General features: G+C 40.3%; 2 protein-coding genes across 5 annotated transcripts; both read right to left on the bottom strand.

Moving 5' to 3' along the window:
* Positions 1–322: 322 nt before the first annotated feature.
* Positions 323–4,862, bottom strand: LOC118428318 (neutral cholesterol ester hydrolase 1-like; the record flags this gene model as incomplete). The annotated part of the gene is given in 5 exon segments (XM_035838347.1): positions 323–487; positions 1,009–1,072; positions 2,062–2,314; positions 3,120–3,264; positions 4,742–4,862. Coding segments are annotated over 4 exon segments (623 nt in total), but the record flags the coding sequence as incomplete, so codon positions are not given.
* A 939-nt stretch (positions 4,863–5,801) lies between these two features.
* Positions 5,802–24,664, bottom strand: LOC118427408 (2-oxoglutarate-Fe(II) type oxidoreductase ppzD-like). Of its 4 annotated transcripts, none has more exons than XM_035837194.1 (8): positions 24,516–24,653; positions 23,180–23,399; positions 10,124–10,245; positions 9,620–9,689; positions 9,031–9,147; positions 8,233–8,415; positions 7,230–7,340; positions 5,802–6,699 (listed from the first exon to the last, which is right to left on the bottom strand). In XM_035837194.1, exons 2-8 carry the CDS (start codon positions 23,396–23,398, stop codon positions 6,490–6,492), a joined length of 1,032 nt encoding a protein of 343 aa, XP_035693087.1. In that variant the 5' UTR covers position 23,399; positions 24,516–24,653; the 3' UTR covers positions 5,802–6,489. The 4 variants fall into 4 exon arrangements, with proteins under 4 accessions (XP_035693087.1, XP_035693086.1, XP_035693089.1 ...); XM_035837195.1 differs by lacking the exons at positions 5,802–6,699; positions 7,230–7,340; positions 8,233–8,415; ... (1 more) ...; positions 9,620–9,689; positions 10,124–10,245 and adding exons at positions 14,552–15,190; positions 15,995–16,105; positions 16,633–16,815; ... (1 more) ...; positions 21,683–21,752; positions 22,420–22,535 and having other exon boundaries at positions 24,516–24,662; XM_035837193.1 differs by lacking the exons at positions 23,180–23,399; positions 24,516–24,653 and adding an exon at positions 10,927–11,177.
* Between the last annotated feature and the right edge of the window lie 2,767 nt (positions 24,665–27,431).

The following is a 27,431-nucleotide window of genomic DNA, read 5'->3' as shown; positions in this document are numbered from 1 at the left end:
CTCAGGAAATTTTATACTTTCCTTCTTAACAGGTGTAACGACTTTTGGTCTCAGGTTTGGCCGCACCATTTTGTGATCTACATACCCCGCGTACTGAGACCTCTTGAGCTGACCACTTGTGTGATTGTTGGCTTGGAATACTTCCTTGAAAGACACGTCATTGTTTAGATACCACAGCCAAAATGATACCATTAAATCTTTGCTTAGAATGTTCATGTAACCGTTGTCAAGGTAGGAGGGTGTGTTGAAGTCTATGGCTTGTAAGACTGGGTACATGAGTGCTTGTGTCTTTAGCTTAGGAAGTCCCTTTTCCTTCGCTAAAGCGAGAGTGACGGCTGCGGCCAGGTTGCCCCCTGCGCTGTCCCCACTGATGCCGATACGTGTGCGATCAACGTTGTACTTGTCTGCGTTCTGGAGGAAGAACTTTGTAGCAGCAACGCTGTCGTCAAACGCTGCCGGAAACATGTGCTCAGGAGCGAGTCGATACCTGTGGTTAAGCATTGCAAAAGTGAGCAGTTTTCCACTTTTTTACACCAAGATACAGTAAATGCATTTTAGTTTGCAGGGATTAGATTTTGTGGGAGTGGAAAAATGGAGTGTTCAGAGTGGTTTTGAGTTTGCTGTAGCACCACACACTTTGCATTACGGTGAAGCAGCTTCGAAAAAACTGTGAACATATATAAAAGCACCATGAACATTTCTGCTTTTACAGTAACCTAGGCAGTAGTGTAGGATTCATTAGCCAGAGTCTCATACGAATACAGTGAAGGCATTAAGATATAGCTGCGAACGTACAAACATGACCAACCAAAATACTTCATCAGGAGGTGACCCTCCTTCACAGAAGTAAAAATTTGAATCTACTACTTTGGTCCAAAGTACAAGTAAGTTGAATAACACCAGTGCAACTAGATGTGTCTCTCTTACGTGCAGCATTCCAATACTTGATTGACTGGTACATTAAAAGTTGTCAACAACGAAAAATCCTTTGCACTGAAAAGTACTTACTCCACAGATACAACAACGATCCCCAGCTCTTTGGCAAGATGGGCTGTCAGCTCATCAAACGTATCTGTGAACAAATCAAATGTTGTGGTCATGTGAAAAAAAAGCAGAACTAAGTTAACCCACATCATTTGCTTCAAGACTAGGAAACACAGAGATGATAAAAACAAAACTTCCTCTTCAAGCAATCATTGTGCAAAACATTGTCTCAGGCATTAAGACTCAATCAATCAAGACTATCTCCATACTTTGAAATTCACTTTTCACCCCACTCATTGTTTGGAAGACCATGCTTAGCCTTGCCTTAAAAAAGGGGGCCTTTTCATCATTCTAGAGGGTCTGCATGCTCTTTTACGCAAGGCGTACGCAGCCTATCTTTATTTCCCGTAATTCGTAGGGAAAACCAACTTATCTGTGTAGACGTAATTCATAGCGAGGCGACCAAATTTAGCGTATTAAATTGCCTTCCTTGATTTAGCGTAATATGAAGGGGGTAGGGCTGGTACAAAACCGGTTATTCTTTTTGGACCGGTCCAGAAAAACTGGACCTGAAAAAATTTGGTGGACCGGATGTTGGACCGATTGAAAATGAACAGATTATCTGATCAGGCATTCACATGTTTCGGGGCTTACCGGTCGAGGAAAATAACGAGAGTGAAGTATAGTCTATAGTCATTTCTACCAACTTTTACAGTCAATAGTACAGAGGCAGTTAGCATTGTAGGATTTTAAAATGCCAGTGGGATTCGAATGATCCACAAAACATTATGTCTTTGTTGCCAAATGGACCATTGTTATGAGTATCGTCCATTCACAAGTTCTCACATATTGAATCAGGTCCAGGTTCAGGTTCAAACCTGGATCTGATGCTTTGGACCTGAATCGGACCTGAATTTTCTGTACCGGTACCCTGACCCTTAGTAGGGGGTTCTTCTGAATTCAGCGTAAATCGTTGTCGGGACCCCCCATACTGACCCTCATTCTACAGTCCTGGACAGCAGAGTTTGTGTTACACCGACTACTTGTAGAGTACCCTGGACTCGATCCATGGCTTACCGACATTCAGGAGAACAAAGCCCCCTCCATGGATGAACACCAGGCCGGGGACTTTGACGTTACTCTTCGCCGCTGACACCGGTTCGTACACACGGACGCTGACTCCGTCAAACACGGTGTCTGTACACTCCAGTCCCTCTCGGTATGCTGTGCCCAGCGTCATCACTTTCTGGCCCGCTCTTGTCAGTGCCCAGAGGATGTACCGTAGGTTCGTAGGCTCAGTGCCTATGCCCAGGTACTCTCCGATATTGGCCTGGAAAGCAAAGAAAACAAATATTAAAATCTAAGAGTCAATCTGAGGTCTGTATTTGTATCTGTTTAGCCTGTATGACACTGTCCTTCAGTGTAACACACCAGCTTCTATAGCTGTATTTGCATCTGTGTAGCTTTGATAATAGCCCGTAAGACCTCAGAAATATCAAGTAACAAGTAAGTAAGCATAATACACCAGCTTTTGTATCTGAATCTGTATAGCCAGTATAACCTACTCTCCAAGCAGAGGCTCCGGCTGTTTTTTAACTTTTTTTTTAGTCGTTTTATCGGGCTTTCTATTTTGTCATTTTTCTTGAAGTACGCCAGCCTGACACAGCAAGATAGAATACAAAATAGAAAGCCCGATAAAACGACTAAAAAAAACGTTTAAAAAAACAGCCGGAGCCTAACCTCTGCTTGGAGAGTAAGTATAACCACCCTTCAGCATAACACTCCAGCATTGCATCCATATGGCAAGGCAGCAGCTGGTTATATTTCACGGAACATTCAAGCTGACACTGTCACACCTAACCTTTACATGCCTAGCTGCAAGCAAATAAAGCTATCTTTGAGGATATTCTTACTGTACTTTGTGACATCGAGTTTCACTCTCTGACAGTATGTAGGAAAAGAAACAAGATTTTGAACAAAAATACAAAAATGCAAATACAAAAAGGAATTTGACGGACAGGCTGCCTGACTCTCCTATTAGCCAAAACAACCATTCCAATTCTCTGATTGGTTGAACTACTAATTGTGATGGACATACAGGATTGCACTCATCATCTCAGCGGACCACACCTTACCATGTGTCGTGCTGTTCTCATGACTATCGCCATGGCTGCGAACATGGTCGGCTGTGGGACGTCTGGCGGTACAGGCTCGTGACAGTAGTACGTCAGGAGTACCACCGCTACCACAAACACCAGGGACGCCTTCACTACCATGGATCTGTTTGTAAAAAAATATGGTTAAGGTAGCAGAACACAGTATTAATGGGCGAACCCCGGGGTCTATGACTGACGCGGGTACATAAAATAGTACGGATAAACTTGTTGAAGGAGAGGTAAAAAGCCTTATTTGAGGGGCAGCCAGATATAACCTGTGCTACGTGGTCACGGAAGGTGTCGACTCTGAGACTGCATGGTTTGGATTGTGAAAGTTTTCTATTTCGTGTATAAATGTGCCCCATTATGCAACTGTCTTTGTAGCGTGAGCCGGCTGCAGTTCTGTGACCTCCGCAGAGGGGCATTTCAAAGAGGGCGTGAGAAGACGATACGCAGACAGGATTTTTTTGTTTTTAAATATTTTGTGGCTTGTACCTTCAACTCAAACATATCTGATTTTGGTATTCCAAAAGTGCACCCTACTTTATTTTTTGATGCGTCGAAGCCAGTAACCTTGAGGCCCTTAACTATAGAAATCCCCATAGGCCGAAAACTGTGTTCTGCTACCTTAACTTTACTCTTCAATATCAAAGGTTGTTCACCATTCCGAATATGTATCTGGATTCGCAGCAACAGGAATTCTGGGTAATATGTAAAAAATGACAGTTCTGTCTAGGCCATTGTCTTGATTTGCATAAAAATATCCAGATGTGTTTGTTTATGTCTCAGGAGCCTTTACCATTGACACATCACCTTCCTGTCACCGTGCATGCATACTTGGAATGGTTAAGGAGCTTACACAGTTGTTATTTATTTGGGAACCAGTAAAACATCAGAAATGTTCTCATCTGCATGCACAAATTGCATGGTATACAACCCATTCATATGACATGTAGCAATAAGTCCTCTCACAGCAGAAAGCATGTGCGGCGACAGGAAATCTAGGTAACATGTCCAAATTAAAGGCCTTGAAAAAATAAACAGTCCTTGTCCCAACCATTGTTTTGGTTTGCATACCAATGCCAAGACGGGGCAGGTTTTGTTTTCTTTTTGTGCCCCGGCCTTTACCGGTTTGAAATTTGACATAATACCTAGAATTCCTGTTAACGCATATGCGTTCTGACTTCTGTGAAAGTGCTTATGGCAGAACGTCCTGAAAACTTACGTGATTGACTTTCTTTTATGATGTTCTCCAAGGAACTAAACGACCACGCCCCTTTCAGGAAATGCACTGAAAAAAAGTCAAACGACGAACCACAATGAGCCCACGTCTAGCGGATAATTAGACGTAAAACAGGGACAACAACAACAATTATGTTAGTCAAGACACTGGCTAGGATAGTTAGACTCCCAATATCCATACAGCGTCTTCTCTGTATCGGTTTACCGCCTTCAAGAGCCAAACAAAGAATCTGCCTCAAATTATATCTTCAAGAGACGCCCCCCCTCCCAACGCATGTTACACACAGACCGATCCTTCTAGCCAACAATAATTCTATTCATGCGGCATTACATGTCAAACGGAGGCTATGCAAAGGTACCATGATATTCAAGACCCCATGTGTCCCCTCAACAGGTGGTTGATTGCCCTCATAGTCCGGTGTTATATCGATAAGCCAAAATCATTTCAGGAGCACATCGTTTCCAGAGCAGCACCTGTGCAAAAGCGCCTCTTGCGGTTATGGTGTACATTGCATCACCCACCAAAACGGAAATCAACCAAAATCTCTGTAATACAATTTATAAGATGGATAGTATCTGTATATTCAAGGTCCTTTTATGTTTCTTGGTAGTGGATATGCATCTGAAAACATTTGACATTCATTAGAACAGACATAAGTTTCGTTTATAAGTAACCCATGCCTGTTTTGTATCTGTACTAACCTCCTTAGTACTAACAATGTGGTATTGAGCTCAACACCATCCTAGGCAAATTGGAGATCTCCTAAAACATCTCGATGACGACATCACAGCCAGGGACTTTGCAGGGATGAACTACATGGCCGGGGAATGCATTCCTGTATATGCGCCAGTACCAGCCTGATGTGTGGAGTCCGTCTTCCATTGCAAAGCCGGTAACTTTGAAGGGGTGAACTTGTAACATAGCCGAGGATTTCATGCCTGGAGAGGCGCTATGCACAGGTGTAAATTCCACGCACTTACAGCTCACCCTAGCAAAGTGAACGCCAGTGGAATACAGCCAAGTTGAGAGGACCACCGTGACTCGGGCAGGTATTGGGCCGTCCGCAGGCATTAAGTCCATGTACTTTGGGAGTGTGGTGCAATGGGTAAGGTGTTCGACCCAGACCCCAGAGGTAACAGGTTCAAACCAAGTTGAGAGGACCCCTGTGGCTCAGATATTCTACTTCACATCTTAACAAAATTGGAACCTGCACTTTTTTTGCCAAATCGCTATTTGTAGCAAAGCCACTTAGTAGTGCTGTTGGCTATACATACCATCATGGACCATGGTTGCTTCTAAAACCTTCTCTTTTGATAAACTATATTAGACCAACGTCTTTTTTTTTTATTCAGCATGCAAAGACAAGACTGGTGTCTTCTTGAATAACTTGTCCACAATAATGATACACTTCACACACATTGGTACTACCCATGTATATATTTCATGACATGTGCACATATTAGTAGTAATGAAATGCCACATATGGATGTTGTCTTGGTACAATGTATAAAAACGTAATGGCAGAACACACTGTCTTCTCTTACTATTAGGAAATCTGTTGCTTTATATGTACATGTATTTATAATAACACTGTATGTAAACACAATAAGAGGACACCAGGATATACAATAAACAATCCACCCACATCATATCCAATGGTAAACATCAAAAGAAATACCAACTTGAGGTGTGAGATAAAAATTCATGTGTTACATGATTGGTTAGTACTTGACCAATCAAAAAGCAGGGATGACTTTGAATGTGTACTTTCAAATCACAGTGAATGATTACTACATTCTGTTTAGCCAATCATAAAGCTAGAAGCTCAAATTTATTCTTACATAGTCTTATTTGATTGGCTCTTATTTGACCAACCATGCCATACAGGTAACAGCCAGCTCCAGTGCTCTAGCATTACTTTTATGTTCCGCAATACAATCACTTCATAAAGCTGACAAAATTGACTTTGTCATTAATTAGATTACAACAGCCTCTGTCATTTATTTTGTACCTCATCATTGGATACCGTTTGATCCAATCAGGACACTACAATGATAAATTCAATCATTGAAACATAGCTTTTTAGAAGTTCTATAGTATGTAATTTCAATTGACAGTTTTTTCTTCAGACTTGCGGCCCCCGTACGTCGATGTAAGCCTCTCGTCTAAGTACTCGCCAGCCTTGATTGGTGGGTACTTGTTGGACCCGTCCAGACTTGTGATCATCGTGTCCTTGTTGGGATGTACAAAGAAGGCGATGGATCTTCGATGGCTCTTCTGTCCTTCTTCTGTCTCTGGGAGAAGTACTCGATGCATCTGTAGACAACGAAAGAGCAAAGACTTATTTTGAAAATAAGGACAATGTTGGTGGGTGTTATTTTTTTTATTCACCTATCTAGAGGCTTACCACATTTGTGGAAGGACTGACATAATAGGTGACTATCACCTTTGCAAGATGTCAACCCAGAGACCAGACTGTAAGGTTTGATCAACTTACACCAGGAAGGACCCTTATCTTTTGTGTGGCGGATTCTTTAACGTGCTTGAGGCATGGCCCTCCTCAAAAATGGGACCTCAAACTTCACATCACATCCAAGAGGATTTCCCTAACAAAAGCTAGGTACTCCTTTTCACTGAGTCATGTGAAGAAATAGGTGTTAAGTGCCTTTCCCAAAGGCACAACATGGGACTTGCCAAGTATTTGAACCCAAAACTTTTACATTGTAAGTCAACAACCATAACATGTAATATTGGGAATTGTACACAGAGAATCACAGTCCCAAACAGACAAGCAAAAACAAGACTTCACTCCCTTGGGATGAAGTGATAATAGAAGGATTTGTTACCGTGGAGGCCAGCTTGTCTGCTGTCCAACGTTGCATGAGGTCTCCAATGTTGACCACCACAGTGTTAGGGATGGGGTGGGCAGGGACATACTTTCCTTCACAGCTCTGTACCTGTGTATCCAAACATGAATCATACAATGTCATGATTTATGTTTTCATGAAGGGCAGCAACAACAAGATATTGGGCCATTGTAAATCACAAAAGGGACTGAAGAGAAGTGCTTTAATACTGAGGAGCTTAGCAAAGGTAAATGCAGCCATTGTTGTGCAGTTTCCTGCAGTACCGCTGTATCCTGCTAGAAGTAACATCTAGTATTTACGTAATTCATGTGAGATTGCTTCATCAATGGCTTTTAAATAGCACAAATGAATTTTGTTAAAATTATTTGCATGTTTGAAAGTAGAGACATTTTGTTGTATGGCATACCATTTGATTTTCATTAATACTTTTGGTAGCTGAAACTTCTACCGTAATTACGAAACATTTCAGCTGGACTGGCCAAACATTGTGAGCAGAATTATGTAAATCAAGGTTTGAGTACCATACTTTGCAATTCATCTTGCATTTTATCATGCATCACAACATCTAAGCTACCTGCTGACAACGATGAAAATCCCTAAGGTATGGTCTGATTCAGATCTCCATTAGTGACTGATATGTCACTATTCTTCCTGGAGTCTGGGTGAATGATGTAAATCACCATATGGTTAAAACAAAACGGAGGTTTACCAGGCCTCCATCCTCGTGATTTGAAGAGAATCATCAACTCCAGAAAGAAGGTTTTGCACCATCACACACCAGGCATGCCCCTAATTGTTTTGAAAGGTGTGGTGGGTTCCTTAACATGCGTGGGATGTGGCTCTCCCCAGACACGGAACCTCCATTTAACGTCCTATCTGCAGGACATCCCTTGTTGAGACTAGGTACTCATTTTCAAATAAGGTACATTTCATTACTACTAATATAGTATAAAAACATTACATAGGTAAGTGACTTGTGTACCTCCAACCCTCCCACTGCGTCCTGAAACAGTATGGTGATCTCTCCGTAGTCGGTGTGTTCTGCACAGCGGATCTGCCCTGGCTTGACCCGCTCCGGCAGGGGTGGGTAGTGTAGGATCCGCATCATGGTGCCGTTAGCTGCTGTTCCTATCTTGTCATGCATGGATAGGAAATGGGACACATCCTATGGAATGGAGGAGAAGGAACAATTACCATTGAGAAAAAGAATTCTAATTTGCGATTTTTAACTAGGAATACGACGGAAAGAAATATATATGCTGTAAAAGGGATATATACCAGGAAGGTGCCTTTCCTGGCATATTCCCGGGTAAAATCGTGAATCGACCTTCCCTGTCACTGTCCTGAAAAGCAGCCAAATACAACTTACGCCAATGCTGGTGAAGGAGGCTAGGTTTCGTAGGGTTGGAGACTTACAAAATGAGAGACTGAGTTATGAACTTACTTGTACGTCTGTGTCACTTTGTGTATTTGTTTAAGTAGATGTTTGTGTTTATGTGTGTGTGTATGTGTGTGTTTGTGTGATCTTTGCCCTTCCATTTGAACACAGTAACTTTCCAATGACATCAGTAACACACAAACCCAAACCTTCATTATACACTTAATGTTACAAGGGATCCAAAGTGAAAGGATAGCACTGTCCCAGATGACTTACCAATCAAAGTCACTTTCTACTAATTTCTAGGTATATTATTTAAGATAAAGTACTCTCCACAAAGTGTCCTCCCACAAAAATGAGCCTGACCCAACATACACTACTACTAACATGACCTACACAGACCTTAATGTTGAGTCCCCTGGCCATCAGCTCTATAATCCTGAGACTGAGCTGACGACATTTGTCATACAGCTGCAGGGCCGCCGGCTCGAACTCTGGCACCTCCTGACTCGGCCACATCTGAGTACAGAACAAAATGGGATGACGTTACCAAACATGTAATATGTCTATCATAGTTCTACAAAGTCACAAGATCAAAAGTTGACTGCACAAAAACTGCAGGTCTACACTAAAAACTCTGCTCACTTCGGTCTTCTTTCGGAAAACTTAAGGTGACCCATAAGATTGCATGTACATGTCAAGATTTGAGTTTCCTCAAGGACGGTTGAAGCTCTGGTCAAAGATTGGCTAAGTGTGCATTTCTAGTGGTGGAAAAAGTGTTTCTACCTTAGCAATGTTGTAGCTACTGTAGCAGCTTCTTTTTGCGGTTAGTAGATTGTTGTATTTAGTCCTTTATTGAATTAGCATGGCACTAGGCATACATAAACCCATTCCTACAGTGGGGTTTGGCAGAAAGGGGAAGTTTGAATTATTATTTGGAGGTTTAACTTGAAGAATATTCAACAACAATAGTCCAGAAGATGGCAGTTACCTTTTCCGTGGCGACCTGTGGTCTGACATCATAGCATTCCTTAATGCCAGGTGGCCGCTTAGTCGTCACCCTGTAAAGATATGACCATACAAACAATTAATGAAGAGAATATAAAGAACAGACAATGTGAAAATATCATAGCAGTACTGTATTTTCTGATGCTTACAATCATTCATGAAGGATGCCGCAGATTCTTTCAACATACATGAATACCAAATGGGTAACAGAAAAGTAAATTTAGGCAAGCTGGTGCAGTTTCAACTTAGAGAACATACCCATGCAGTGAATGAATGTAGGGACTGCATCAAAGACATACAGTTACAGTTTCTTGATTGGTTTTGTTATACTGAAAATTTTACAAGAAAGTACTGTCTATAACAAAATGTGACAGTGCCTTAACAAGGCTAGAGAGCTACTCAGTACTCACAAACTTTTATCCAGCAACTTTATGATAAACTTTTCATTAATAAATGAAGGATCATCAACGAAATAAGTAAAACCCACCTCTCTCTCTCCAGATGGAGCCATCCATGGCTCATGGCTTTCTCCAGAGGTAAGGTGTACTTCATCTTCACCTCTTCTGGCAGCTCGAAGAATCTGCTTGAAGAGTCAAATGCCTGCGATACCTTGAAAAAGAACAAAAGATCACTTATACTGCACCACACCCATGTAGTGTCTAGTGGTACATAGAGCAGAAAGTTTCCTTGCCATTTCAGTAGCAGGATATATCTTTACAGATATCCTTCAGAGATTGCATCTGACTCATCAGTCAAGGCAGGACACATTTTCTGAGTTAACAGTGTGATGTTTTTGGTCATTGTCGATGCCAACAGAAAACAAGATATCTTATAGCGGCAAGAAGGAGAACTCCAGTTAGAAGCTCTGAGGAAGATGTCTGACAGGCATCGAAAAGTCATCTAAGGTAAGATTAACTGGTTGTGTAAAAGAAAAACTCCTATATCCTAAGATATGTTTCTTTGTTGCTAGCCCTTACCCTTAACATGCTCGAGGCACCTCATTGAACCCCATCTTAGGCCCCTTCCAAAAGACAGGTGCAGCCCCAACCAAAATGGCCTACTAGCATAATTGAAACCCGGACCAAACACTGTGTAAGGCTAACACCAGTTGAGCTACAGGGACATCCCTATATCTAAGGGTAGTATACAACTTTTGGCAGCTAGAATAAACTATTTTGTCTTAAATGTTCTAAATATTTATCTACCAACAAAATAAGTCTAAGGTTTAATCCACTCACTATGAAGTTTTTACTTGCTGTCTTTCTACCTCTAAATCAAGACATGACTTACCAAAGCTGCGGGTATCCCGTGGTTACGCAGGTAAACAAACCCCACAGTGGAGAAGGCCTGGACCAGCTGTGTAGCCAGCGGCTGCAGCTCATCCTCATCCACAGCTCCCTTCAGTAGGCTGTAGGAGGAGAAGTCTAGGATGGGGATGTGGCCGTGGTCATCTGGAGCCGCATCCCAGTGATTGGGGGCGTGGCCATTCTGCTGTGTTTGTACCTCCATCCTTTGTAAACATTTAAAAACAACAATCTTTGAAATCTTTATTCATTATACCACTTCGCAGACTTGAAACATCAAGTCTGAATTATGATGGCATTTACATACGGGTACACACGTTACTGGAGAATTGCTTAAAAACTTAGAACGTTGTGTGGTTAAAAATGAATCGTTAAAACCCTGCTTACATAACATCTAAAACATTAAAATTCTGAATGCATTAAATAGGCTAGAAATCTGAACGGACGATAAAATATAGACATCAATATTTACAGGCACATGACAACAATATGACTTACATGCGCAATGGAGTACTTCTTATTGTACAAGAGCAACCACACTTAACCATACTAATATAAGTGATTTAGATTTCTTGAAATTGCAGACAAAGCAATACATATAGCAAACCCAGCCAGCTTGGCTGATATTGGTGCCAACATATATGTATATCTACACTTCTCATTGAATGCTAAGTGAGGGCCAGGAGAAATGGCCTGAAATTTGCCCAGAGCACACCAGGGCAACCACCTTAGTTCTAACTAGACTTATAAAGACTGCATGAAACCAAAGTACAAAATCTATCTTTCTTTCGAGAATGGTAGCAAGACATCTCCAATTTAGCTGTGGAAGATACACTTTATTTCTTTTTTTCTTTAGTGCCCACAACAGGGCTCTAGCCAGCGTCCGTTTTTCCGTCAATTGACGGAAATTTGCTGCGTCTGACGGAAAAATTCTAAAACAAATCCGTCAACCCTTACGGACAAAAATCCTTGGTGGAAGCTACAGGCGGCTTGGGGATGCCGTCCACGGCCGTAAAAGCCACACACTGTTTGTTTTGCTATTGTTATGATTGTTGACAATGTGTGTCGGCACCCTTGAGCATACGATAATCTCATCAAAAACCAGTTTTTCAAGGTCTCAGTTCAGTCTTTCTAACTCCTGGAATAGAGTTTTCGTTGTTTTCGCGACAATGGGATCGAGCTGGCTAGAGCCCTGGCCCACGATCATTCTGTTGATCATTATGGCACAATCTTCATTTAATGTCCTATCCAAGGGATGTCCATAGCCAAAGCTAGGTACTCATTTTCACCTGAGTGAAGTGGCAAAAGTCGTGTTAAGTGCCTTTCCCAAGGGCAAAATCGGTGACACGGCAGGTTTCGAACCCAGGACCTCTTGGGCCTGAGCCTAACGTGCTGCCGATTATGCCGGCGCCACGCTATCTTACACTGCAATCTTACACAGTAAGCATTGCAGTGTACACAACTTATAATGATAACATACCAACATTACATTAAGATACTGTAAATGCAGAAACTTTCGCGGTGGTTTAATGTTCGCGGTTTTCGCGGTGGCCGCTTCACCGCGAACTTCAAGCCACCGCGAACATTTTTTCCATGGCAGTAAGAGACTACAGAGCATGGTGCTACCGCGAACTTAAAACCACCGCGAAAGGTCCTTTTTCCCGCTACCGCGAAATTAAATCCCCGCGAACTTAAATACATTTACAGTATTACATTGACTCATTATGTCATGGTCAGCTTGCAGACAACAAATTGTCACTAGTTCAGAAGTGAGATGATCACATTACTACTACATGTAGTTCAAGTAATTTTGGTAAACAATATTCTCAATAAAGGCCCATCACTACGATTTCATGAGCTCAATCAAAGGTCGAAACTAATCAGATTACGATCAGTACAGTGTAGACTACTGTAGTACGAAACAAGCGTGTGTTTGCTAGAGGTCGCCATGTCTACCAACTAGGTCACTTTTGGAGTGGGTCAACTTTCACTTGGCACGTGACGGCCTCCTACACACACATATGCAGCAAACTCTCTCTCAAAGCAATAAAACAATGGAACAAGTCTGTTGTTTAAGAAATCTCCACAAATACGTTCATTTGCTATTACGCTGATATTATATAACACATTTTGTAAGACACCCTCCCCCCGCCTACTTTTTGCATGCGGGCTTCCCCCTTTCCAAAATAGCCATGATATCTCACAACACAAAGATCCAACTTACGATTAAAATTGCTAATTAAGTCCCACTGTTAAGAAGACGTCTGGTAATGCCGTAGTGGGGTTTCGGTCTGTTTTATAAGGCGAGAAATGTCGGGATTTCTGCGGGTTTTCTAGTTTCATGTAAGAGTCATGCCTTGTCTTGCCCGGTGTCACATTTTCACCGCACACAAACGCACCAAAGCAAGCTCCAACTCCACGGAGAAGCAAAATGCTTTGTAAAGACCTGAAATCCTTTCTACCATCTTAAAAGTACAAAATTATATTTATTCAATATCATAATTTGCCCATTTTTATATTCTGTACAGTGATTATTTTAATTTATCGTTAAAAAGGGAAGTGTGAAGTACATTTTGCTGCTATGTATTAATTTCCTTGTAAAATACACATAGCAACTTAGATGATTTTCCCCTAAAATGTGCCTTTTTAACCTCCTTTCTTCGACTTTACTTCTGTTATTATGTACGTAAGATCATTTTGCGTCAGCGGAAAACGAGATGTTGGTCTGTTTGAGACGATTTAAAAGAGGAAGCTTCCGGAAGATTCCATTTTTACAGTCGTGTTTAGACATTACCAAGTAAGGTCAAAGGTGAACGACCTCACTAGTCCCATCATAAATCTTCAAGCAGATGTTGGGAATGAACAGCGTAAGGTTTCGTTGCCGCCTGTTGTTGTCACACACAGGAGGGCTGTGTGTTGAACAACGAGGGTTGTAACGAAAAAAACATTTAACAGTTTACAGATTAATTTTGGACAAATATTGAAGATTGGACAAACATTTCTAACTCTTTACAGCTAATACCAAGAGTTCAGAGACCTCATACCTCCATGAAATATTTTTATTATGTCAATGACTCTCATATCTGCATAATTTATGCTTGGTTATGTACACCTTTAGCTAAGTTACACAGGTCACAATATTGACAAGTTTTGTGAGAGCATCCCTTGCTTGGTGTGAGATAATCTCCAAGCAGATAAAAGTCCATCTTTTTATTTTCTGCTTGCACTATTTATTTAATCATTTTTTTTTTGCAAAATACATGTGGCAGAATTTGCTGCAGGAACACTAATCAAAAAGTGTTGAAGAATATCCCGACAGCCATGTTCCTCACACTTTGAATAAAGTTTTTTAAACTTAGTTCTGTGCAGCTTTCTGTATGGATCTTTTACCTTAGCACTCTACAACTACAATATCATCCAACTTTCTTTCAATAGTCAGCTAGCTGTAAGCAGGCCTTTAGCTCGGTGAGGAGGCCTACAGGTACCATGTGGTTTGAGGACTATACCAACTTTATGAAAGAGGGAGGCTGAGAATATCATATAGCGGTCACTTTAAAAACAGGTAACTTTTCAGAGACTTTTCCATTCTGGCTGTCTAGAAAGCCTAATATACATGTCAGCAGCCTGGGTTTCTAATTATTTATGCACAAGGTACAATGTATTTACTTCTCCCCGCTATGAAATCTGCAGGTAAAATGGTTTTCCCTACGAATTACAGGAAATAAAAATAGGCTGCCTATGCCTTATGGAAAAGAGCATGCAGACCCTCAACCTATTGCTTAGTGTCAGCATATGTTTTTCATGTACTGCGTGATTGTACATGTACAAGGCACCTTGGTAATTGGAGCATCAAATGCTTAAAACACTTGATATTCCTACTGGAGACCCAAGAATGATGTTGATCTCTGTTGATAGTATTCTATTATTGGACTGTCTGCAGCTAACTAGATGACAGCACACAGATTCTTGCCATTGGTTAGTCTTGGACCAATCAAGACTCCAGTATCATGGACTCTCCTCTATGATTGGCTGTCACATGTTTGATTGACACATTAGTGTAATATTTAGCTGACATCATATGTTGCTGTTAGCCTCTGTTTTAGGTATTCTCCTGCAGTGATTGGTGGATACTTGTTGGATCCATCCAGACACGTGATCACAGCATCCATGTTGGGATGTGCAAAGAAGGCGATGGACCGACGGGCAGTTTTCCTCTCTTCTTCTGTTTCTGGCAGGAGGACTCGATGGCTCTGTAGACAACAGGATACAAGTTACAGGTTACAAGATACAGGTTATAAGATACAGGTTACAAGATACAGGTTACAAGATACAGGTTACAAGATACAGGTTACAAGATACAGGTTACAAGATACAGGTTATAAGTTACAGGATACAAGTTACAGGTTACAAGTCCATACTTATTTGCAGAGGAATATGGAATACTACAATGTATTCAAAAGAAGAAGTTCTGCAAATTATTAAATTACCAACCACTGGGAATTTGTTTCTTCAAACCTTTGTTTATTATGTTAACTTCGGCTTGACACTTACATGGTATGCAATACTTTAGCATGCCTCATATTGTATATTTAAAAAAATTTGAATTATAACGTGTGTTTTATAGTGTGTTTCATATCACCCGAGGCACCAGCTGAACTGCAGGTATGACCACCCGATGGCCAAAAACTTTAACTTTGACTAAAGTTAGATCCACAACTTGGACAAGGGTGATGTAGAATACACCGTGTAATATTTCATTTATGTCATATCCACCTGAAAAGACATGTTTCAAAACGAAATGCGCCAGAAGTTGAGAAAATTTGGTATCCTCAAACAAAAAATAGAAACAACATTGATCCCAATGTCAGAATCCGGCATTCAAATATTTTTTACAGCAGCCCACTTGGTGTACTCAAACTGCACTTGGAATATTCAATGGAAGCTGGTGTAATTTATATCAGTAACGTTGGAACTTATGTGATAACCCAAGTTATCACCCGGTTTGGAACACCTGTATTGTTATCGCTACCCTGGTATTACATAATGTTTAATACCGTAGACTTTAGCTTGTCTGCTGTCCAACGTTGCATGAGGTCTCCAACATTCACCACCACAGTGTTGGGGATGGGGTGGGCAGGGACATACTTTCCTTCACAGTTTTGCACCTGGAAATTCCAACAAAGTTGAAACAATAGAAGGTAAAGACAGCGGCATAATCTATATACTGTATGGTGTATTGAAGGGATGCTTTGATATAGGTAATGAATTGTTTTTTGGTAGACTTACTTTTCAATTCCTCCAACATGTTCTAAATCCAAGGACACTATGAAAGGATCATGCTAATTCTAAGAAATACTGATCTCAGAGGACTGAATAGATACTAAAAATTTGATACTATTTTATGTTACCGTAGGATCTGCTTGGAGATCATGAAAATTAAGGCTACTGTCGCCTACTAGGGTGCTTACTGTAAATGCACTTAAGTTCGCGGGGATTTGATTTCGCGGTAACGAGAAAAATGACTTTTCGCGGTGGTTTTTATTTCGCGGTAACATCATAGACTGCAGTCTAATACCATAATAGAAAAATGTTCGCGGTGGTTTTAAGTTCGCGGTGAAGTGGTCGCCGCAAAAACCGCGAACATTAATCCACCGCGAACATTTCTGCATTTACAGTACTTTATTCCACATACCTCTAGCCCAGCTATGTTGTCCTGAAACAGTAGAGTGATGGAGCCATAGTCTGTGTGCTCCCCACATCTAATCTGTCTATCTTTGACGTGTTCAGGCACGGGCGGGTATCGTAAGGTTCGCATCAGGCTCCCGTTGGGTCCTGTACCCATCATACTGTGCATAGACAACAGGCTTGGCATATTCTGTACAAAAACATGTTGTGAAACAAACATTTGATACAATTTCCCTCTCAACTTGTTTATAGGCATTGTCCCTCTTTATGCAAATAGCTGTACTTCAGTATATAGTAGTAGATTTATCCCTCAAGCTACCAACATCTTACTCACTGCAGTCATCCCTCAGAAAAACATCTGGAGCCGCCTAGTTAAAATACCTGTACTTCGGTTGGATCAAAGAAGACTAATTCATGCAATTACCAAGAAGCGAGAGGAAGTCAAAAGTCCTAGAATAGATTAAACGCATATCTATTATATAGATGTGTATGATTGTTTCCATTGTTACATATTATGATCCTTACCATGTGACCTGTACTTAGCCCAGTGGGGCAAAAATGTGCAATAAAAGTCTTCGTTCATTAAAGTACTAGCAATTCTCCCTAGCAGAAGAAGGGGGTACTGCAGCCTGTTTTCTAAGAGTTAAATGTTGGTCACATTCACAGAATACAAACTCAATGGCCATTCTGGTTTAAGTGTCTGTACGATTATATCTCTGCCTATATAATAATAAAATAAACTGAATGATAAAACTTTAATGCAAATTCATTGTCTACCATATCTTGATAGCTGATATGGAAAACACAGCATATTCTAAAGATATTGAATATAAAGACTAAAAGCATGTTACATGTTGAAGGATAAAAGTTCAGGTAGAGATGAAGAAAGTTCAGGTAGATATGAAGAATGTACATTTTACAAATAAAACCATGTTCCCTATTTGTTTTCTTTTGTATCCAATCACAGTGGTCGAAATACTTTCTTCCAGTGTTCTGCAATATTGCAGAACGTCAAAATTTTGATTTTTGTTCTGCAGTTTGGAAATAGTTTCTGCAAACACAAAAGCCTCCAGACATCCTTCTCAACCTGATAATGCCTTGCATTTAAATTATATCTAGTTTTGCAATTCATAGCACAGTAATTCTTTATTCTCCCACTGTATTTTTAATGTCAGTCTTGAAGTTCAAAGATGATCATCGGATCTTCAAAGAAGTTATCATTCCCTAATACAACTATAGGTCTTTTATCCACCTTGCCATTACACTATGGGCTACTACAGCTTATAGTATACCAATCAATTCATAATAAATGTTAGTCAGCTTTCATTACACCAACATGCAATGGTTAGTTGGGGCTTGGTAAAGAAGACAAACATACACTTAAGACAGACCTTAATGTTGAGTCCCCTGGCCATCAGCTCTATAATCCTGAGACTGAGCTGACGACATTTGTCATACAGCTGCAGGGCCGCCGGCTCGAACTCTGGCACCTCCTGACTCGGCCACAGCTGCAAACAACATAGACGTTAAGTCATGCCTTCAAGTACCAGAGTTTACCAACTTATAGGATTGATGTGTTAAAAATTTTGAATTTTCTACTGTAGAGTGGGATTTGTTATGAAGTAAAGTCATGCCTTCAAGTACCAGAGTTTACCAACTTATAGGATTGATGTGTTAAAAATTTTGAATTTTCCATTGTAGAGTGGGATTTGTTATGAAGTAAAGTCATGCCTTCAAGTACCAGAGTTTACCAACTTATATAGGATTGATGTGTTAAAAATTTTGAATTTTCCATTGTAGAGTGGGATTTGTTATGAAGTAAAGTCATGCCTTCAAGTACCAGAGTTTACCAACTTATAGGATTGATGTGTTAAAAATTTTGAATTTTCCATTGTAGAGTGGGAATTTGTTATGAAGTAAAGTCATGCCTTCAAGTACCAGAGTTTACCAACTTATAGGATTGATGTGCTAAAAATTTTGAATTTTCTATTGTAGAGTGGGATTTGTTATATTTCTATCACCCCCATGAAACTCCTTTTCCGCCGTACCCTAAAAATCTCGCCGTACCCGCTGAAAAATCTCGCCGTACCCGCTAGGCTCCGCCGTACCCACTAAAAAATATCGCTGTACCCTAAAAATATCGCCGTACCCGTCCCTATCCGCCGTACAAAACAGCCGACACCGCTCGGCCACAGGGCATACTCACACGAAAGTCGCATCTAAAAACCCTTCACGGCAACGACACACGGTCTCATATAGCCTATGCTCTGGGAAACATTCCTGGTCACCTCTCTGCCCAGTGGCGTTGTACAAATCGCGCCCAATATTGAGAACACTGTGGGAAAACTGTGGTGAGAAGCGGTCTGTAGGGCCGGAGGAACCCGGAAGTGAGCTTCGCATCAGCATCATGAGCACGCTTCGAAAGGAACGAAGTCAGTAGACAAGTAAGTAACGTTACTTATTTCACAATTTCGTTCATTGTATTGTACTGATATGGCGTGTCCCTTTTATTCCTGCCCTCTTTAATAGTTCACTCTCCGGCTAGGGAGTTCCTGCAACGTTTGATGTGTCAATTCCTATTGCAGGGATTAAATTTAACGTATAAGTTATAACCCATTTTAAGTGTGGAAGTGGAGGTTGATGATTATGACAATGAATCTGTATAAGGAGAAGTGTATGAGACAATGTAGCAACCCATTATATTCATTTTTGTTGATTTTTCCAAGTCCTCATTATAGTAAGAGTTAAAGTCATTTAACCTTTGGAAGCAAATGGTGCAGTAAAGCAGTGATTATATAAAATGATTTATTTACAGATATCTTATTACTTGGCATCTTATACAATGTAACCTTATTGCTGCTTATGTTTCACTCTCAGGGCTCCTCCATCAAAGTTTAGCTCCACAGAGTCAGAGGAATATGAGTGGGATGATATAGACATCTGCATGAGGTAACATTACTTATAACAAGTTATCTGTCCAGCTGGACTTAATACACATCATATGTTGTCAGAATATGATACAGAATCATTGTTTCATCTGCACAATGACATCTAATGTAGTGTTGCAGCAAAAGCAATAACGCTGAAAAGTTGAGATAAAGCAATACTTTGTATGGTACTGTGGTTATGATATGTTTCAGTTCTGGTTCCTGCTGAATGAGTTTAGTTGAGTAGTTACTGCTAAACCAGTTTTCTTTAAATCCAATGCATTCATTCTTGCTATATTTCAGTATCTGTAATTCTCCTGCAGATTTAAACCTAGTAGGACTTTATATTGTAAGAATGGAAAGGAAATCTAGGATCTGGTAATGGAAACAAGTAGTCTGTGCATATTAAAAACATTCTTGTCTGAAATATGTCTAAGTACCATACACTCATTAGCAACTCTTCTATGATGAGGTTAAAGTTGGACTCAGTTGCTAGTATGATTTTACTACAGGGCACCTGTGTGTTGTAGATATCTAAATGATGACTTCTTATGCTTTATGATAATGATAGAGACCATTTTATTTCTATTTTTATTTAGATCTTCTGGAGAATTTCTGGAGAAGATGATGAAGGGGCAGGATGTCCTCAACAACACAACAGAATGGGAAGCCAGATGTCACTCAATATGGTGTTTTTTGGTGCTAATAGCGAAGAAGCAGGCTATTAATTATCTTAGTATGCATACATAGACTGTTGATTTGTACAAAAGGTGCAACCGAATATGTAGTACACGTATATGCAGATCTAAAAATATAAGTAAGTAATTAAGAAATGTAACGTTAGATAAATTTTCTCTAATGTTCTCAATACAAATGTATTGTACAATACAATTGTACAGAAGCAAATGAATAAAGAAAGCTCATCTGTAAATTTTGCACTTAGAACTGTTCTGGCCTTCTGTATGCTGTGAGGGATCTTCACCTGTATTCACTGGTGGTGGTGGATCTTCACATGCCTTCACTGGTGTTGGGGGATCTTCATATGTTACTGAATATTTACTGGTGTTGGGGGGTCTTCATATGTTACTGAATATTTACTGGTGTTGGGGGGTCTTCATATGTTACTGAATATTTACTGGTGTTGGGGGATCTTCACCTGTGTTCACTGGTGGTGGTGGATCTTCACCTGTGTTCACTGGTGTTGGGGGATCCGATATGTTACTGAATATTTGCTGGTGTTGGGGGATCTTCATTACTGAATATTAACTGGTGTTGGGGGATCTTCACCTGTGTTCACTGGTGGTGGTGGATCTTCACATGTCTTCACTGGTGTTGGGGGATCTTCATATTTATCACTGGTGTTGGGGGATCTTCACCTTTGTTCAATAGTGTTGGGGATCTTCACATGTGTTCACTGGTGGTGGGAGAGTCATATGTATTTACTGGTGGTGGGGATCTCTATCTGCACTCATTTGTGGTGGTGACTCAGGTGTGAGGGTGACTGAACTGATAATGGAATATCTGCGATTGTGTACAAATTGCATGTTTGTGCTACTTTCCAAGCAGAGGTTAGGTGCCGGCTGGCTTTTTTTTTTTTTTTTTTTTTAACATCAAACTTATCACCACAGACGATTGTCACTTCCGGGTTACGCGGGATCTCTGCTTCTCTACAGACCGCTTCTCACCACAGTTTTCCGAAGTGCTCTCAATATTGGGCGCGATTTGTACAACGCCACTGGGCAGAGAGGTGGCCAGGAATGTTTCCCAGAGCATGAGGCTATGTGAGACCGTGCATCATTGCCGTGAAGGGCTTTTAGATGCGACTTTCGTGTGAGTATGCCCTGTGGCCGAGCGGTGTCGGCTGTTCTGTACGGCGGATAGGGACGGGTACGGCGAGATTTTTAGGGTACGGCGATGTTTTTTAGCGGGTACAGCGGAGCCTAGCGGGTACGGCGAGATTTTTCAGCGGGTACGGCGAGATTTTTAGGGTACGGCGGAAAAGGAGTTTCATGGGGGTGCTATGGCCAAGGAGAGTATTACGATACATATGGTCATAAAAGGGTTCACTAAAATAAAAGCATAAAGCTAGTATTAATATGATAACTATTGAGTTATGTCAAAAGGAAATACCTTTTCTGTGGCATGTGGAGGCCTCACATTAAAAGCTTCTTTTAGGTCCCCAGGCCTTTCCATGGTCACCCTGTAGTGTATAGAAACAAACAAAAGCTTTTAAAATTCACTTGCAGCATTGAATTTTTTTCTGCAAGTTTTTACAGAAACAACACAAAGTAGAAGTCAGGTCAATATGCATTATGGTTGAAGTTCTTACCCATTCTACAATTGCATTAGAAATTGATGGTCAATGATTGTAGCCAACAAAACATACCCAGTCTCATCTTAAGTGGTCATATGTCATAATGTGCCATCCTATTCAAGGGACATCCCATTTTCACCTGAGTGAAGCAAGGAGGTCAAAACCTCCTTGAGAGAAGTGAAGAGATTTGTGTAAAGTGCCTTTCCCTGGGGTACAATGTTGATGCAAATCAGGGAACTCTAACCCAGGACCTCTGGGCTTTGAACCAAGCATCCTACCGTTACGTGATGCCACATTCTTTTTTTTATATCCTTACATAGTTAAACATTGCCAGATAATTAACCCAAGTCATAATGATACAAAAGACTACTCTCCAGACAGAGGTTAGGCTCCGGCTGTTTTTTTATGGTTTTTAGGCAGCGAGATATCAACAAAATGGTACAAAATAGAAAGAACGATAAAAACGCCAACAAAAACATAAAAAAACAGCCCAAGCATAACCTCTGCTTTGAGAGTACAAGCAAAGACAGCACAAAGCATAATCTCCAGATACCGTTCTCTCTCCAAGCACACCCATCCATGGCTCTTGTCTGGGGGTCGGGAGAACTTCGTCTTCACTTCTTCCGGTAAGGCAAAGAACTTGTCTGCTATCTCAAAAGTCCTGGAGACCTGCAAAGCAATGTGACAGTAGAAAATGGTTACTTAGCAAGACTGGAAAATTTTGTTTCATGTTTAAAAATTTTTTCCCTGTACTTTGAATACTACAATTGTCTTTCCCTGCTAAATTCAACCCTCATTTGCATCATTGATAAAAAATACTAATAATTCCATAGATTCCACAATGATACATGTAATTTCCTACTTGTGGCATTTATCATTCAATTAAAGGTGAATATCACCACATTATGTAAATAGAGATGTCATTTGCATAATTACTGAAGAAACGTTATAACAGCTTCCTGTCAAAGGATTGCAACATAATTATCTGTATCTTGGGTGGAGGAGACATTCAATGGACTTATGGCATATGCTAATTGTGACCTCATTTACATATCTGATGAGATACAGTAGAAGCTGCTTAATTGCACACCCCATTTGCCAGTGGATGTAGTGGACTTATCCGAATTGTACAACAAAACAATTAAGCTGGACCGCACCACCACAGGATTTTAGGATTTTGTGCAATTAAATGAAGTGTGCAATTATCCATTGTGCAATTAACTGGCTTCTACTGTACAATCAAACAACATATTTCGAGAAAACGTTAAATATTTCACACAGGTATGATGATGATCTCTGAAACATGTCCTCACCAGAGCTGCGGGTATCCCGTGGTTACACAGGTAAACAAACCCCACAGTGGAGAAAGCCTGGACCAGCTGTGTAGCCAGCGGCTGCAGCTCATCCTCATCCACAGCTCCCTTCAGTAGGCTGTAGGAGGAGAAGTCTAGGATGGGGATGTGGCTGGTTCTGTGGTCCTCTAGATCAGCATCCCAATTGATGGGGATGGGCCCATGTTCCTGCGTGTCCATCCTGGAACAAATTAGGTAAGTCATTGCCACGTACATGTGAAGCACCTTCACAGTTCCGAGTATGCATATACTGAGCGACAGATTTTGTATTAATCATTGGCCCACAAATGCCGTGGAAAATGATTCACAATGTTCATCTCTGAATGTCCCCGATTCGATGCTGAAAGAAACACACTATTCGAAAGAGTGTCTGAAATCATACCAAACTTTTCATTGCTAAAAAAAAACACAAAAGACACACTTCCTGTTAAGATCACTGAATCAATCTATCATGATAGAAAATGTGGGATATTTCATTGTTAACTGTTTTCAAAGAAGTCAAACCCCGCTATAGTAGTGCTATATTCAGTATATACATACAATCAGTTAAGCTTCATATGATTATTTACCTATTTTTAATCACTTCATGTATTTGATTTTGTTCATCTGGAATTGAGCCCCATAGGCATGAATTTGCATTAAAACCTTATCAGTAATTCTTGGTAATATGTCAAAGATGATCATCGGAATCACAAAACTAATAGAGGACACATAGGAAAACAGTAACAGTTAAACCAAGGACGTTATATCAGCGTCCTTGGTTAAACTTACTTCCCTAAGCCTTAGTCAACTATAAAAACGCACCCGTCAAAGCTAAATGCATTTTTGGGCTCGGGGTGTCTGATATCACTCTTACTTATGTATAGATAAGCAGGGCTCGAAATTCATTTTAGAGATTACTTAAATAATTGGGTGCACCAAATTAATAACTTAATAAACTTAGTTACAAACAAGCTATCAAAAGCTTAAACAAGTACCATGACAGACAATTTTATTATCTTATTATCTTTCTAATACTTAGATGTCAAGAATATGATGTATACTAGTATACTTTGATATCTTTACATACATAAACCTAAGAAAATATTTGGATGCACCCTGTGCATCCACAGAAAATAATTGTGTACACAGCTCCAATTTTGGGTTCACATGCAGACAGTATTTCGAGCCCCGGCCACTCTGTAAGTTATATTCACGTTAGCGTGAGCCCAGTCAATATTCTGAACACTTGTGCAATAGAGTCTGTGCAGGACAAAAATCAACAGGCTCAAAGAAAACGACAAAGAAACGCACAAACCGATATCTCTGCACGACGAGTCCAGGTTCACGTAAAGTTCGAGCAGCTGACTACGGGTCAAAGGTCGAATAGGCACCCGATGACGCAGTCATTGTATAGATATTGGGTGACGTCTGCTGAACATATGACGTGTGTCACGTCGGTTTTTCATACGTGAAAGGTCTGTAAATTACCAACCTGAAAGTCCCCGTATACATAAGCTTAGGCAACTCCACAGAATAAAGTAAATGCAGAGATGTTCGCGATGGTTTTATATTCGCGGTTTTCGCGGTGGCCACTTTACCGCGAACTTAAAACCACCGCGAACGTTTCCCATTATACATGTAGCATGATACTACAGGCTATATGGCGCTACCGCGAACTTAAACCACCGCGAAATCTTCATTTTCCCGCTACCGCGAAAGTAAATCCCCGTATCTCCGAACTTTTAACTAGAGTTCCACGACCCCATACCTTCGCCAAATGATCCTAGCCTTTACAACTGCTGTGTTAATTGTGTTTCAATAATTACGCAAAAAGATTCTCATTTGCATGAATTATATAACTTGATCATCTCCTCCACCAAACAACAGACGTACACATCTATATGTTAAGAAAGAAGGCTTTTATCGCATTGTCTGATGATTAATGCAAATGAGGACCTCATTTGCATAATTAATGTTTAACGATGTTCACCTGTCCATAACTTCCAAATGCTACAAGTAAGAAGTTCCCATCATTTACCACAATGACATTATAGCATTTTCTCATTAATTATGCAAATTAGGTCTTTATTTTGCATAATATATATCTATCAATATTCTTCTCTTCTTAGTTACAAATGTCACATGTAGCAATGGTCCTATAATAGAACTTAGCGTGTATGCATGATTTCCTAACTAATTATGCAAATTAGATACAAATTTGCATAATTAATAAGTTATTATGTGAAGCATCACTAAAGCTATCTACATACCAAAAATCATAACAATCCGTCAACCCCTTCTTGAGTTATTCCCTTTCAAAGTCTGACACTAAACCTGCCCTGCAGTTCCAAAACAAACCGCTAGGGGGCCCAAACCTTTACCACTTACTCTTGGCATCAACAGCTGTCTACCACTAAAAAATCATAGCCGCAGCATGTTCAGAACTTGAGATATCAAACCAGGAAGTTCCGCTGCAGTACCTTCCCAGGCCGCTAGGGGGCCCAAAATCTAATCGTTTTTAGGTCTCATCAAGACCTGCGCAAACACTAGATATCAATACAATCCAGCCAGGCGTTATGCTGGTCTTCTACACACACACACACACACACACACACACAAACGCTACCCAAACTAGAGCTCCACGACCCCATACCTTCGCCAAATGATCCTAGCCTTTGCAACTGCTGTCTTAATTGTGTGTTTCCTTAATTATGCAAATAAGGTTCTCATTTGCATAAATTATATTACTTGATCATCTCCTCCACCAAACAACAGAGGTACACATCTATGTTAAGAAAGAAGGCTTTTATCGCATTTCCTAATAATTTATGCAAATGAGGACCCATTTGCATAATTAATGTTCAACGATGTTCACCTGTCCATAACTTCCCATAAGAAGTTTCCATCATTTACCACAATGACATTATAGCATTTTCTCATTAATTATGCAAATTAGGTCCTTATTTTGCATAATATATATCTATCAATATTCTTCTCCTTCTTAGTTACAAATGTCACATGTTGCAATGGTCCTATGATAGAACTTAGCGTATATACATGATTTTCTAATTAATTATGCAAATTAGATACCAAATTGCATAATTAATGCGTAATTATGTGAAGCATCACTAAAGCTATCTACATACCAAAAATCATAACAATCTGTCAGCCCCTTCATGAGTTATTCGCTTTCAAAGTCTGGCACTAAACCTGCCCTGCAGTTCCAAAACAAGCCGCTAGGGGACCAAAACCTATACCACTAACTCTTGGCATCAAGAGCCGTCTACAATTAAAAAATCAAAGCCGCAGCATGTTCAGAACTCGAGATATCAAACCAGGAAGTTCCGCTGCAGTACCTTCCCAGGCCGCTAGGTGGCCTCAAATCTAATCGTTTCCAGGTCTCATCAATACCTACACACACACCGAATATCAATACAATCCAGCCAGGCGTTCTCGAGTTATGGTGGTCTTCTACACACACACACACACACACACACACACACACACACAAACGCTACCCAAAATATAACCTTCTTGGCGGAGGTAAATATAACCTTCTTGGCGAAGGTAATTACAGAGTACGTTTTTCTTTGTGGAGTTTCCTCAGCTATGTATATATCATAAGGCCATGTCAGTGATTTGAATATATGAATGACATCCGCGCGCGCATCAATTTTCGGCCATTTCCAAAAATAAAAATGAAAGTTTTCAACCACACTATAAATCGCAGAAAGCAGCTTCAAAATAACCAAATATATGCAATGTGGATTGCAAAATCAAATATTAGAAAATGTCATGGAAAATTCGGTCGAAGATGCTGTGAAATAACAATAATGGGGAATTTATCGTTTGTATTCTGTGTGTTCGGTCTTAAAATGATCAACCTTCCTCAGACCACTCATAATGAAGGCAACTTTATTTTTGGTCAAACTTTATTTCGCACCACTTTTTTTGGGTTCTCAGCGGATGTCATCAATATAATAATAATAATAATAATAATAATAATAATAATAATAGCCTTTATTGCACATTCATGCCCTATAGGGCTAAGTACAGGCATATAGATACAAAAGGTAGTAGTGCACTACACATGGTTTAAGTTAACATGGCATACTTGCTTTTTGCACAACGAAGATAACTTTTCCTCCCAACATTTTTTTTAATCATTGATGAAAATTGCTGAATGCAACTTTGGCAAGGAAATCGTGCTGCTATATACAAGAAAAATACA

Source organism: Branchiostoma floridae, chromosome 12 (genome assembly GCF_000003815.2).
Source record: "Branchiostoma floridae strain S238N-H82 chromosome 12, Bfl_VNyyK, whole genome shotgun sequence".
NCBI classification, from domain to species: Eukaryota; Metazoa; Chordata; class Leptocardii; order Amphioxiformes; family Branchiostomatidae; genus Branchiostoma; species Branchiostoma floridae.
Note: the sequence above shows the minus strand (reverse complement) of the source record. Positions and strands in the feature narration are given on the sequence as shown.